Source organism: Salminus brasiliensis, chromosome 1, assembly GCF_030463535.1.
Source record: "Salminus brasiliensis chromosome 1, fSalBra1.hap2, whole genome shotgun sequence".
Classification (NCBI taxonomy): domain Eukaryota; kingdom Metazoa; phylum Chordata; class Actinopteri; order Characiformes; family Bryconidae; genus Salminus; species Salminus brasiliensis.
This window is the reverse complement of record NC_132878.1, coordinates 77423940-77438860: the sequence shown is the minus strand read 5'-3', so window position 1 is coordinate 77438860 and position 14921 is coordinate 77423940. Positions and strand designations below refer to the sequence as shown.

The 14921-nt window shown below is 41.3% G+C and overlaps 1 protein-coding gene across 1 annotated transcript in view; it reads right to left on the bottom strand.

The window, feature by feature from the left end:
• The window catches only part of LOC140564368 (uncharacterized), a 179097-nt gene that overhangs the window by 28479 nt on the left and 135697 nt on the right, over window positions 1-14921 (bottom strand). The window contains exon 26 of the mRNA XM_072689769.1: window positions 1365-1514. Within this exon, the coding sequence (XP_072545870.1) occupies window positions 1365-1514 (150 nt within the window). The remainder of the gene's footprint in view (window positions 1-1364; window positions 1515-14921) is intronic.

The window sequence follows — 14921 nt, the reverse complement described above, 5'->3', positions numbered from 1 at the left end:
GTAATGAAACGTGCAGTTAATCAGTGCTCTTTAAGCGCTGACAAGATCCACAATACACTCATAAAAGCATATTGTGCTGTTATAGTCAGACCTGCCGGAGTCGTCAGACACATTCTGATACTGCTCAACATTCTCTGCCCTCCATAAAATCCTCTCAGTACTAACTCTCTCTCTCTTTTTACCTTCTCCGAGTAAAATGGCCACCCAGCCCGACTAGCTGGAAGATTGGCCGCTGAGGTCCACTCTACCTGCGTCAGACCAGCTGCCACCTACCAATCCGACCATCAGACCCCCCCACCCACCACCACCCATAACAGACCAGCGGCTCACCCGCCTACCACTGTTACCTGTTTAATGACCATGTTAAAACCTAAATGGAACTAAACGTAACTATCTGTCACTATTAATATCACCACTATTAATATCTGTTATACCTGGTTTGGTAATTTTTATCATTAATGTTTAAATAGTTCTGAGCAGAGGAGGATGGGTCCCCCTTGTGAGTCTTGGTTCCTCCCAAGGTTTCTTCCTCCAGCTCTGAGGGAGTTTTTCCTTGCCACTGTCGCCGTTGGCTTGCTCACTGGGGGTCTTTGATCCTTCATGTCTTATGTTATTATTTGTGTCTGTCTTATATTAATTACTAATTACTAATTATGTAAAGCTGCTTTGTCACGACAACAGTTGTAAAAAGCGCTATACAAATAAATATGATTTGACTTGACTTGACAATAACATCAAATATTGCACAAAGTGTCGAACAACAAAGAATGTGACTTACAATCTATTTGTTTGTATATCGATGGTAAAGACACGTCCACATGCCACACATGCCACATGCCTAGACATCATTGTGTTTGTGGGTATTAGTATGTGATCGTCTTACTAGCATTTTGACTTGCGTTCACACCTAAATGCTTCCCCAAAAGGGGAATCAACAACCAGGAAAATTGCTTCCATCACTTAGAATCAGAATCAACTCCAGAATCCCTGAAACCAAACAGCTCTAGTGATTCCTCTGCCCTAGAAAGCCTCAATTAGTAATTAATTGATGATATGGGCTACGTGTGTTATCAAACTGTGCTGAACACAGACCCTACAAGACCGGAACTGATCAGGAGAATGACTAAGGGACCAACAGAGTCTTTTTTTTGGTTGCTAAAGATAGGCTTATGGTTAGCATTCAGCTACAATATTACACAGGTACAGCTGGTTAATTTTCTATAAAGATTTGTGAATGTTTGAAGATCTTTCACTTAATGTAAAGTTCTTCACTCACAAATCTCTTTTACCAACATGGTTGTTCTATGGTATCGCTCAAAGAACCCTTTGTAGCACCTTTATTTTTTTAAAGTGTAAGGTCTGACCTCTTGTACACTGCGGGCATATTTGTCCTGCAGGGCAGTCTGCTCCCTCTTCAGCAGAAGAAGGTGCTCATCTGGGCTCTCCTGCCACTTCCTCTGGTCTTCAGGCATCTGCTGGCTTAGCTGTAAAACCCTCTCCTCATAAATCCTCACCTACAACAGAGAAGGACATCCCAGAATCCACTATATGGACAAAAGTATAGGGACACTTCCTCATTCACTGTTTCTTCTTCTGAAATCAAGCGTATAAAAAAAAAAAAAAAAAGTTTATCCTGCTTTTGTTGGAGTAAATGTCTCTACTTCCAGTGAATGGCTTTCTACTAGATTTTGGAGCACTGCTGTGATGATTTGACTGCATGCAACAAGAGCGTTAGTGGGGTCAGGATGTTGGATGATCACCAAACTCTCCAACGCATGCCACACATACTGGATGGAGCACCACCAATTATTCCAGAGAACACAGTTCCACTGCTCCAAAGCTCAATGCTGGGGGGCTTTATACTCTTCTACCCCGTCGTCACTACAGCTGTGTGTGGGCATTAGCACATCAGTGTCAACAATGGTTGCCCCTAAAAGCAGCAGATATGTTCATTAGCAGAGGTGTCCACAAACATTTGGGTATATGGTGGATCTCCAAGTAAAATAGCTCAAATGCAAAACGCTTGTTTTATCATAAACCTTCAGAGATGCTCAGAAAGGTCTGAATTCAGTCGAGCCGAGCAGCTGCACTCAGAACAGTGGAGGAAAAACAACTAGCACCTCTCACTGAGACACTATAACACACCACGGCACTTACAGCAGGACCTGCTGTTTGTCTTTGTGAGAAGACTGTGTGTATGCGTGTGTGTGTGTGTGTCTCAGGTGTAATGCAACAACCATGGAACCAGGCCACCTCTCAGAACTGTTAAGGACCTTTCTTTCTTCTACCAGTGCTGAAAGTAAGGCATTAATTCAGCATTAATTATAGAACACGTCAAACTGCATTTCAGTCAGCGCTCCCCTGGACTCTCTGGGGCGTTCTTAATGACAGTAATTACCAGTCATAAAAAGACTCATCTAAAATTAACATTTCTCCTTGGCCTTGATAGGGAAAATGTAAATAGGGGAGAAGTACAGATGTTATGATTAGGCCCAAATTGCACATCATTCCTTTGTTTCCATGTATGTCAGGCAGAACAATGGGAGCTTGACAAAAGCACCGCGGGCCTAATTTCTCCAAGCAGTGGCACGCGGCCCTCTTCAGGAGGCGGGAGACTGCTTAACATTTAGATTGTTTCTCTTAATGGGGGGTGGAGTAACCTCGGTGTGAGTGTGAGTCTGTGGTAGGACTGATATTAAGGTCAACAAAGTGGTTTCAGAATGGCCATGTCCGATAAACAGAATGCTAAAAAGCAAAATAAAAATGTGCTTCTACGCACAAGCAAAGACAGGCCGTTTGAGCTAAGTGAAGTTTCTGAAACTTCCTATGATGAGAAACTCCACTGAGATAGCAAGTGTATGTGTAGCGTGTCCATTGTCTGTTTGTGAAAGTAAGGTCAGAAGAGAACTCTCAGTTAAAGGAGGTTGAAGTTATCGTTGCCTATTGGTTTCTATTGTGAGTGCTCTAATGTGAGTCAATAGGATTTCTGCACAGCTCTAAAATTACTGTGAAATCTAAATGATGGTGCAGGACAGATACAGTAGATAGAGATTAGGCTGAATAACGCTGGAAATGGTTGGAAATCTGTAAATATTGGGCTTTCTTAAAAAAAGCTTTGGTTAAGCAAACACACTTACACACATACAGACATAATAAATTGTCCAATTGTTCACTTTCCACATAAACAGTTTGACAGATTACTTTGCCAGATTCCTAAGTAAATGTATGTCGACGATTTGGCCATCACAGCTATGAGAGCTTGTTGGGCATCTCATTACAAAATCATGGGTGGTAATACACTTGCCCTGACATGGTTTTACCTTGACTTGCATTGAGAGGTACAATGTTTGTTTGTTTTTTTCCCCTCCTCCTGTAAAGCTGACATTTTGTCACCAACTTTTTGCATGACGGCGACTGTGTACACCAATCAGCCATAACATGAATTCACCTGCATAATATTGTGTAGTTCCTAAGTATGCCACCAAAACAGCTCTGACAGGCCATGGTCTGGACTCCACAAGATCTCTGAAGGAGGAGATGTTAACAACAGATGCTTCAAGTCCTGCAAGAGCATCCAAGGCCTCCATGAGCATCAATGAGATTTGGGTGCTCATGACCCTGTTGCCAGTTTATCCATGGCAGGTACAGACTACTGCATACTGGGAATACTCCACAAGACCTGCCTGATGTTTTGAAGATGCTTTGACCCAGTTGACTTGGTCCTTGGCAAAGTGTGTCTCAGATCCTTATGCTTGTCCATTTGTCCTGCTTTGAACACCTCACCTTCAGGAGCTGACTGTTCACTTAATATGCCTACCATGTAGACCCACCCCCTAACAGTGTTATTCACTTCACACTATACTGTGTATAACTCACTCACAAGACTGCCAGCCAGAAAGTTTCAACAGCATCATCGATAAAGGACAGATTTAACAATTCCATCACTGCACCTCTTCATATACAGCTAATCCCAACAGTGGAACAGCTAGACAAGACTCACAGCCTGCATGTCTCTCCATGGTGAATTACATTAGCTGCTGGGTAAAGAGTCTCATGCATGGGGGTCTGTTTGTGTTCATTATCCATGTGCATCCCTTTATTTCTTTCTCTCTCTCTCTCTCTCTCTCTCTGCAGTCTTTCCTCCATACAGAGATATTTAATAAAGGCAGGGTTAGTAATCCGGCCCGACTGCCTGCGTCCCGCATCACACACTCACTTGCTCCGCTGTCTGGAAGCTTATTCTGCAAGCTCAAGCTGCTGCAACAAAATGGTCCCCCACTACAGCCCCCCTCTACCTCCCCAAAATCCATTCCTGGTTAATAACCAAACGCAATAACTGGATTCTCTATGTGCACAACTACAGACACTGAGACAGCGGGGAGGGGGGCACACCGAAACAAGTGCAAGATTAAAGAGAGTCGATTATGACGAGATATGTGTCAAGAAACACATGCACACAGTTGGCTCCAATGTTTCAATTATAAGCGCATGAAGAGTGTAACACACAGCGCTTTAGAGAAGGCTGTCTTAAGAGTGCCTGGAACGCAGGGGGAGGACGCTGAGCCGTTTTGTTTATACATGCCGTTTATTACAGCACTGTTCCATATCACACACTCACACAGAATCAGACTCAAGACTCACACACACCATGTGACACGAACACCCCCCGTGTGTTTCTGTGCCCCCCTGCAGAGATCTAGAAAGAAACACACGCTTCTGTGACCATATTCTAATGAGATTTCCCCTCATTTTTGTCACACACAGTAATCAATCGATCTGTACACCAGTGTTTCTCCTTTCTGTAGTCAGAGTGTATGAAGTCTCTGAGGCCCAATCAATCACACGTCTTCACATCAGCATTACTTCAAACTGCAATGCAGCTAATGCCTCTGAAACCATACCATCACATTCACACAGGCTTGGTTTTCCATAACTGTTACATATAGATTCACTGAGCAACGCTACCTTACTATTGGAGCGGCATGGATTCCTTAAGATGTTGGGCACACTTCTTTGACATTCGGGTTCGTTTTTACATGACTGCATCACACAGTTCCTGCAGGTTTATTTATGCTGTGAATCTCCTGTTCTTCCACATCCGAAGCTGTTCTACTAGATTCAGATCTGATGACTGGGAAGGCTAAGTTTAAGAGAGCTTCTCTTTGTTCACCAACATTTTAGAGAGTGGTTAACCCCTGTGACCGAAGGCCTTCCGTCAGCTCATAGAAGTCTGGTCATTTTCTGTCCTGACCTCACTGATCTGCAGATCTGCTGCTTGCTGGAAGAGTTTTCCTTATTGCCTCATTCTGAATAAACTCAATAGACTTTTGTGTTAAAATCTCAGAGGATCAGCAAGAAATACTCAAACTGTACTCAGAATTTTATGCATTGCACTGCTGCCACATGACCAAATAGCTGAAACATATGTAGGTGCTCACATTTAATAACATGTGTATACCTATTAGGGCTGCATGATATTGGGGAAAAAATTACATTGCAATATTTTGCTGTTCTGCAAAATATATATTGTAATATTAAAATATATAGAAAACATTGTGAAAAAAATAGATCAGTTTCACCAGAAGTTATTGATCCAACATGGTGTGACATTAATGACAAAAATTATATATATTTTTTTTATTTCAACTGTGACATAAGTGCTTGCGTGTTAGATTTATTAACAATTTCATGTCATTCAACAAAAATAAATCTTTCTCCATATTTACATTATTCCACGCCCGCTTATTGCTTTAACAACATGTAGCAATACAGCAAATGAATCACAATACTGATATTCTGCCCATATTGTGCAGCTGTAACACATGAAAACCTGTGCAGGGCTTGGAAAGATACGCTCTGTAGAAAGAAGGTAAAGTGGAGAGATGTCACTCCGTTAGCATATATCTTAGCCCTGGTGTGGCCTGTTTAAGAATCACTCAAGGGGGGGTTTATGCCAGCCCCACAAAGCAGGAGGCTCTTGAGGATGACACACTCCTTAACATGGCCTCTGCTAAGCACGCTGGTGGCAGTGGCTTTGAGCTGAATGCTGCTGGAAGGCTTTGTAAACTTAAGCACCTTCAGATGACTCTATACTCTCATCCTGCTCACTTTAATACACACACACACACACACACACACACACACACACACACACACACACACACCATCTGTGCCTATCAGTGACTTTCTGTATCTGTATGCTTCCAGTGCATTATGGGAACTTGGTATACAATAGAGTGCTAGCTTTAGTGTAATCTGAAGACCCCCTCTGCTGCAACAAGCAACACACACACACACGCACATACACACATTTCCCCAAGCGATTTGTGTCTACTCCCAAATCAGATTACAATAAGGGCTGATGCAAATGGTAGGAGGATGTATCGTAGACAAGCATGGAAATGCTAAAATAAAGCATGCCTCGTGTACGATGTGTCAGATTTCGGCACCCGGTGATCAAGGATTAGCCGGCAGGGATGGCAGGGTTATGTGGGAAAGAATAGGAGCTAACACACACACACTAGGTGCTGGCTGCTGCAGTTTTATAATCCGAGTACAGTAGACAGACAGAGACACTGTGGAGATCAGAGGAAAGAGACAGCACATGGGTAAGAGGTAGGGCTGCACAATGTATTGTTTGTAAAGGGACCATATCTTGCAAAACTCATTTTCCTTGCTTTTTTTTATACTGCAGTAAGTAAACACATGTTTTAAAAGGTGCCTTCTACCCCCCAGTCTATTTATGGATGTGAAATAAAAACAATAGCCAGTTTTTAATTCACTATTTTTGTGATGTCACAAAATCCAGATAATTTACATATATCGGTCTATTCTACCCATTCACATTAAGCTAGAAGGACTGTTTCAGCCCAAACTCACTGGTCATTTACTGTACATACATCAGTCTTAAAGGTTCAATAATAAGATAGTAATGCTAAGTAAAAAAACATTTGAATGCAGTTTTCTCTATGAATTTTGAATATTTAAGGAAGTTTTGTAATGTTTCTATGTAGCACTAAAAGGATTCTATCATTGTCACTGGACTAAGAATCCATTTTCAGTACTACACAGATCTTTTTATTATGAGTGTAGCATAGCATGAGATTGCACTGCATCTGTTGAGCTGCCCTGGCACTCACATTTCAGCTCTCGTACACTGAGCGAAACATGGTGAAAAACAAGGTACCAAACAATCTTGAATAGAAAAATATGTGGAATACCTTTTGCAGATGGTTAAAGCACCATTCCTTAGACTGTGGGGCTCCAGCGTCGTTTCAAGTCTAGTGTATACAATTCAGCTTATGCCTCATTCAGTTCACACTCAATGTGTTTGCTTTTAGAACCACTTGAGTGTGATCTGTCACAAAATCTTGTTAATATTATCAAGCAGCAGCAGTAAACAATTTACTACTACTGGTTACCTGAATAAGGGTATTCTGTTACTGGTACTGGCATTCTGGTTTAGAAGAATGAGCTACTAAATGTAAATATGACACTGTAGTTTGTCTAAACCTGCAGTTCTTCTACAGATTTTTCTAATCAAGGAAATAGATGACCTTTAGGTCAAATGTAAATGCATGCATCATCCACCAAGCTGCTTAAACTGCTGCAATTACAGAAATGCAAACATATATTGTTAAAGAAGCCATTAAACTTTCATTATTTGTGTTAATTAAAATGCCTGCTGGATGATGTATCTGATAAACATGTATATTCGTGTCTGAAAGGCTGAATTAAATACTGGAGGTTGACAAGCAGAAACTGATGGAAACATGGCCCATCCCAGTGTGTGGCTCATCAGTACAGAGGCCCATATTAAACTGCTGTCCAGGGCCCACACGTGATTCCTTATTAATAATACTAATGGATTCTTTAATTGCATCGGTAGCGGCAACAATTTGCAGAGCAGCCAAAATGAGCCTTCTAATGCTTTAATAACGGCACTCTTCTGATGAATGATGGCTCATGTGGAGACAGAGGACAGTGCTGCCTCGGACCCTTGCTGGGGGAAAGTAATTAAGTGGCCCCTACACAAAGTCCAGCTTGCCCTTCAGAACAGGCCGCTGCGGTGTGCTCTCCATGGCAGAGGCAATCAGTCCGGTGAGCAGGCCGCCCTGCCTCTTTGATATGTGTGGCCTTTTTCAATCAGAGGAGATGAGTGTTTTCAATCAAGGCTGCGCGGTAAACAGACTATAGTAAAAGCTGATTTGTGATTGCTGAAGGATGCATAGAGCACATAGGCGCTCCATCCTGGGTCCCGTCCTGCCTGTCCTGCAGGGTTGTACAATCATACACAAAATGCAGGTGCGTGAGGGGGAAAAGGCGAGAGCGTAGGCCTCCACGCATTAATATAGAAAAGGCCTGAAACTGTCTCTGGTCGATGACTATTGCCGTCCTCTTACTGTCAATAAATGCCTTAAAACAAGTGTGGGTGGAAGGGCAGATGGGAATAAACGGAGTTTGAAATTTGTAAACAAATGTAGTGCTTAATGACGGCAGAGCTTTCTTAACTGCAGATCAGTGGATTCTAAGACCTACATTCTGCTCAACACTGTATTAAATCTGCAAGCGCACACAAAGTGCAAATGAGAGCAGTCTTCTTCTTGACTTGCTTAGATGGTTGGTTCCACCAAAATCTGGATCCTGATTAGCGAATATGGTCTTAGGCTTTTCACCAACTGTAATTAGGAAGCTGAATCAAATTTCCATGCTTAATAAATTCTCTGAATCTGCATACCTTACTCATTAAACAGTGGCTGCTCTAAGCTATAGTCTAAAGGTCTGGAAACAAAAGTTGCAGAATGCTTTTAAGAATAAGAACTGTGGAGATCAAATCTGCAAGATCAAGAACTCTTAGGTTACTTACTAATCATATGCTAGTATAGACAGGCAAATAAAACCTAAGACTCTGCGTGATCGTTTCAAGAGTCAAGAGGGTGGTGCACCATTCCACTGTGCAGCGTTGCAGGCATAACTTTCATGGTCCTAAAAACAAAACCTTAACTATGAGCTCTTCTGAAGTTTGAAGTTTGCTTTAGAACATCTGTACAAGCCAGCTGCCAACTGTGAAGCATGGGGTGAATCTGTTGTGTTTGGGGTTGTGATACTGGCAGTGGCATTAACAGTGTTGCATAAGTGGAGAGAACAATGGATTCCACGAAATACCAGCAGATCCTGGATACAAATGGCAAACCATCTGTTTAAAGGTCGAAGTTTAAGGTGGCTTCTACAGCAGAATAATGATCCAAATTAAATCTGAAAACCTCCATGGATCACCTGAGGAGATACAAACTGAGGGTTTTGGAATGGCCCTCACAGTCCCCCACAGACACCCAAACACCACAGAAATTTTGTGGCTAGACCAAGAACAAGCTGTGCATGCCAGATGACCCAAGAATAATGCTGTGAGGTGCCCAAACATTTGCACAGGCCACTCCGATGATTTTTTTTTCGCAAGTGAGTTCTGGCTGTCTGTTGCAGTCTACACAGAGTGAGCGGAGTGGACGAATGTGACTGTATCTGTAGAGCGGTGTGTAGAATCAACAGGCAGCAACTGTGCAGACAAGATCAGGTCAGAAATCCTATGTTTTCTTTTTTATTATTATAATTATAGCCGTTTTTCGTCCGTGGGGACGCTTCATGACTTTGATTCATGTATTATACTGGATCTGACAGACATAAAAAGTTTGATATGATCATTTAAAAGATATAAACTAAGAGATGCTAGCCACATGCTTTTCTCGTAGCATGAAGCTGATATTCTATTTTAAAACAGCGCCACAGCTACATTCAGGCGTCGGTAGCTTCTGCACCACATGCATCACAGGAGTGTATTGTGAGCACAGAGCTTAAACGAGCAGCATGTGGCTGGTATGACTGGCATATTTACACTGATAAACTCTAGGTGTTGCTGTGTTTTAGCTGTTGTAGAGACTGTGAGGCTGTGTGCTGGGGGAAGCAGGTTAGATGAACTAGTGGAATTAAAGCTGATGGATGATTTACATTTATAGCTGACTGTTCTACCCAAACATTTCAATGCCGCAGGTGGGGCTGTACCAACTAGGGACCAGCCACGGCAAATCCCACAGGATGTGACCTCAGGGTAAAGAGACCTGCGTTAGGATTTGCTGAAAATAATGCCCTTTATGCTTGACATTCACCACTTTTTAATTACAAAAAAAAGACAAATGTGTTATTTGACCAAGCATGCATAAGTACCATATATTGTCTAGCTGTCCTCCCTGATGATTTGACAAACCGGTTCCTTTATTGTACAATTTTGTTTAAATCAGCAAACGATTTAGTGCTAGTGCAGGTCAAGAGAGCCTATGATACAGTTCGGACAGTGTCCAAAACATTTCTTTCCACCCATATTTCGCAAATTGACCGCTGCTACAGCCAAACTGGAACAGCTTGGACTAACATGAAACTCTGGCAGGAAATAACAAATGGAGGGCAGGATGGAAAAACTCAAACAAAGTGTGTGGGATGCAACAGAATCAGAATCAGAATCAGATTTAAAGGCCAAATATGTTCACACAAACGCAAGGGATTTGTTTCCAGCTGTTAGTGTCTCTCTAGTATTAACAATACACAGCTACTCTACATATATTTTACAGACAATAAACAAAGACGAGGCCATTTCGGGGAAATGTGGCAGCAAAGAAAATGCCTCCTTGATGTCTCTTTTTTAAGTTCAGTGCATGTGTTAGGTATCAAATGTTGTCTTATCGACTTGCATCTGTAGTTTGAATGACGACGCAAAAATATTATATGTTTCACATTTAAAAAACTGATAACAATGCAAGCAGAATACTGTGATTTTATCTTCAGAAAAAAAATACTGTGTAGTCTGACCAACAGCACACTTGAGATCGAACTGCCCTACAGTTAAATCACCTTGGCATGGACTGAATTGGCACAGACTAATTTCTATACATGTTTTACAGAACTCCTTTGTGGTGCAGGATCCTTAAGCAAAAAAACTGGTGAATAAGCTGGAGAATATTCTACTAAGGACTTCGGCCACAGTGCTGGGCAAAGAAAGCGTGAGATTCTGCTTCACTCACTTGAGACGTGACCTTCGCATTCAGACAAAGTGTGAGTCTTTAAATGAAGCTGAGGAAGTAAGACTGAATGCAATCGATTGTGTTTTTGAGTGTGTGGAGGTCAGGGATGAAGAGGAGGAGGCTGAGGTGGAGATAAAAGGTGCTTGTCTTACTGGACCTCTTTAACGGAATGACCAGCTCTCTCAGCTCAGCCTTTTGTCTCTTTTCAACATCCTCACACACGGTCTGGGCAATGAAACAATATTGCTAATAGGATGTGTCGTCGTTTCGTAGTCCGTGGCATGAACTATGAGGTGGTCAAGGAGTCAAAACATGAATGTTACAACCAAGTTAACCCACCTGCACAGTGCACTGACATAAAGCTGTAGCTATACTGCACGCTAATGAAATCTACCTGGTGAAAAAGCTGGCACTCTTTATTGGAAAACAAAGAAGGAGCATTAAAAAAAATTCTCCCAGAGTGATTAATGTCACTTTGTAGTAAATTCTTGATCCTTAACCTTAACTTGGAAGTACGATGAATCCATGACAAGCCTTATATATATATATTCTGGTCAAAATGCTACTGTGAATAGCTAAGTGACCTGATCTTATTCCCCTCATTGAATAAAGTGTGTAATATCAATTACATCCACTGGGTGGCAATGACAGGAAAGGTAACGATTGTTTGAAAGCTGAGAAAAAAAACAAAACATGACCCGGCTCTTTTGATAATTACCTCAAGCAAAAAAAAAAAAAAAAAAAAAAAAAAAACACTGAAAGTTCTACACTCTCTAATGACTAATAAAGACAATACAATCTTCATGTTACCCTGAAAGTGCATGTGACTGCTCGGTTAAGTTGACCTGTTAGGGTAAGCAAAATTGGGTGTGAACGCTAGCTCACCATAAACACTACTCAAGGTCATATCTCCAATTTTCTTTCTGAATGGGTCATCCGAAAAAGTAAAACTAAAAACAATTGCTAAATCAGGATCCAGGAACCTAATTGTACTACTAATACTGTATTTCTTAGTGTGACTAAGGGTTAAGCACGAGTACTTTTACAGTTCTTCTACAGTTTCAAAATAAAACAGCCCTATTCCCCATTCCTTGCAAAAGGTTTGTAGTTTTGTGCATTCTTGGGCAGTCTTTCTGCTCTGCACTTTTGAGGTCTATCCACAGACTTTCAATAATGTTGAGGTTGAGTGACTGTGAGGACCATGGCAAAGCCTTCAGCCTCCTGCCTCTTGAGGTAGTCCATTGTGGATTTTGAAGTGTGTTCAGGATCATTATCCTGCTGTAGAAGCCTTTCCTTTTAAGAAATATATTCCTTTATTTATGAAATGTTTGGACATAAAAATGAAATGATCAAAACATTAATTAGGCTAAATCTGCTTTTTTTCCCCTTCTGTGTTCTCTATGATTAGTAATCACTTGTAGATCGCTTGTAGAAGTGATTATTGTAGCAGCACAGCTCTCTGTGGATGACTGGCTAAAGTGTAAAAGTGATAGTTTGGTAAACCATCAAATTTATGAAAATATAACTTGCAAATAGTTTGGACATAAAAATGATCAAAACATTAATTAGGCTAAATCTTCTTTTTAGACAAGTTTTAGACAGAACAAAGCATTTACAAAAAAGCAGGTAATAGTAAATATTTATTTACTAAAATAAATAGAGAGAGGTCTATTCATTTCACTCACAGCATCACACAGCATTAAGAATAGTTAGCAAGCTACGTTTAGAGCTAAAATAATGGAAAGTAAAAAAAAGAATGCAAGACGCCGCAAAACATAAGAAGACAACCCCTGGTACTGATTCACAAACTGCCATAATAGTATAAAACATAACAACAACTCAATGATAAGGTGTTTAGTATAGTATAAAACATAGCACTGCTGCTCTCTGCATGACACATTAAGGTTGAGTCTCCACCTGAGAAAATACACTACGAAAATACACCAAAGTGACTTAAGAAAAGAGTGTCGGCCAAATGCTATAAATTGAAAGAAATGAAATCATAAAATCAATTACATTACCATACTTTCATATTTATATATACTTACCTGGAACAATGGAGAAAGGAGGGAAAGAGGCAGAAATGAGGTCATGTGTCACTACCAATTTAAGATATATATTTAAGGGTTATCCTAAATTCTTTAGATTTCAGGTCTAAATCGGAATATCACATGTCAGTGAGGGGAAGGAGACCATTTCACATGCTACATACCCTGGGAAACAACTGCACTCTTTGGCAAGTGCCGTGTAGCCGTGATAGGAAGAAAAGCACTACACAAGGTAGTAATAAAGGAAATCTCACTGACATCTGAATCCAATCATAGCAGTTACTCATTTCAGTGTTGTCATGTTGAAATACAGTCGAGGGAGCCAGAATGGCTGTAGCAGACACCGTCTGACTTTTAAGGCATTTTTGAAGAGGAAGGTCATCCTGCAAAGGAGTCTAGTCGCTGTCAGATGACTGTTTAAACCTGATGATTCAAATCATCTCAATTAGGCTGCTGCCACGAGTGGAAAGACGTCTCCACTTGTTGGCGATCAGAGGATGATTAGTAATCATGGAGAACACAGATAAATCGGGGTTTGTAGAAGTGATTATTGTAGAAGCACAGCTCTCTGTAGATGCTTGGCTGAAGTGTTAAAGTAATAGTTTGGTAAACAATCAAATTTACGGAAATCTAACTTGTTAGGTAATATCTGCCAGGATTCTTTTGTGTGGTGTCTGACACTGTATGACTTGTGCAATCTACAAACATGGACAAATAGATGCTGCATAGCTAAAACTGCCATAGCAATACCGAAACGTCAAAAAATTTGTAGTTCAGTAGATTTCCATGTTTATAGATAAGCAGTTTGAGCCAATGGGATTGCCTATAACGCTCAACATGGTGGCTGAATCACTGAATCACTGAATCACGGTGAGGAAAAGCTAGTTTTGACCGCTTTATCACCATACAGCCTCACAGCTGACCATTGTTACCTAAACACAAAATCACACAGCTGGATGCAAACAGTACATTATATCTGATGTCAACATAGGGAAATAAGACATGTGCAATAGTGCATTAGTGCTCTTAAAAGGGACAGGTCTTTATTTGGTGTTTAAAGACAGCAAGTGACTCATCTATTTGGACACCCAGGGTGAGTCTGTGCCACTACTTTGAGGCCAGGACAGAGAAGAGTCTGGATGCTTGTCTTCCATGTGCTTTGAGGAATAACATTAAGATAGAAAGCCTTCACATATGGATTGAGTTTTGACCACTGCAGGAGAGGATAGTCCATTTTTGGCTTTTTAAGGTCTGGTGGACCAGGCATTATCTGATTATATGATCAATTACAAGAATGTTAAGGGGAAAATGTGTATATTTAATATTTAATTTTCTTTTTTTAAAGCAGCAACTTTAAGGTGGGGCACTTTCAGCTGAGACATGGACCACCTCCTCCTCTGGCCTTCCTTTTCCTGCACCTCTATCTCAAGTGTTCACACCCCACTCTCTCCACACACACACACAGATAAGTCTCAGAACCCTTTTCCCTCAGTTTCTCCTGCCTGGCTACCTCATTCAGAGCCCCGGAGGGGGGATAATGAGCTCCGTGTGTGCGTGCATGAATGTGTGGCAGGTCTTCTCAGTGTTGCAGGGACAGCAGGAGGCCAGTACAGGACAAAAACAAGACAAAGATGAGGGAACTAGGACATATTCTGTCCTGCTTTAAAGCAGGTACACACAAAGCAATCTCGCATGCGACTGCGCCTCTTTTTCAGCTGCTATGTAATAGCAAGATCGAGAGCGAGACGTGAAAGCCAAGGTTCACTTCCTCGAATGGGCCGGAACATCGCTCTTATCTCAAACA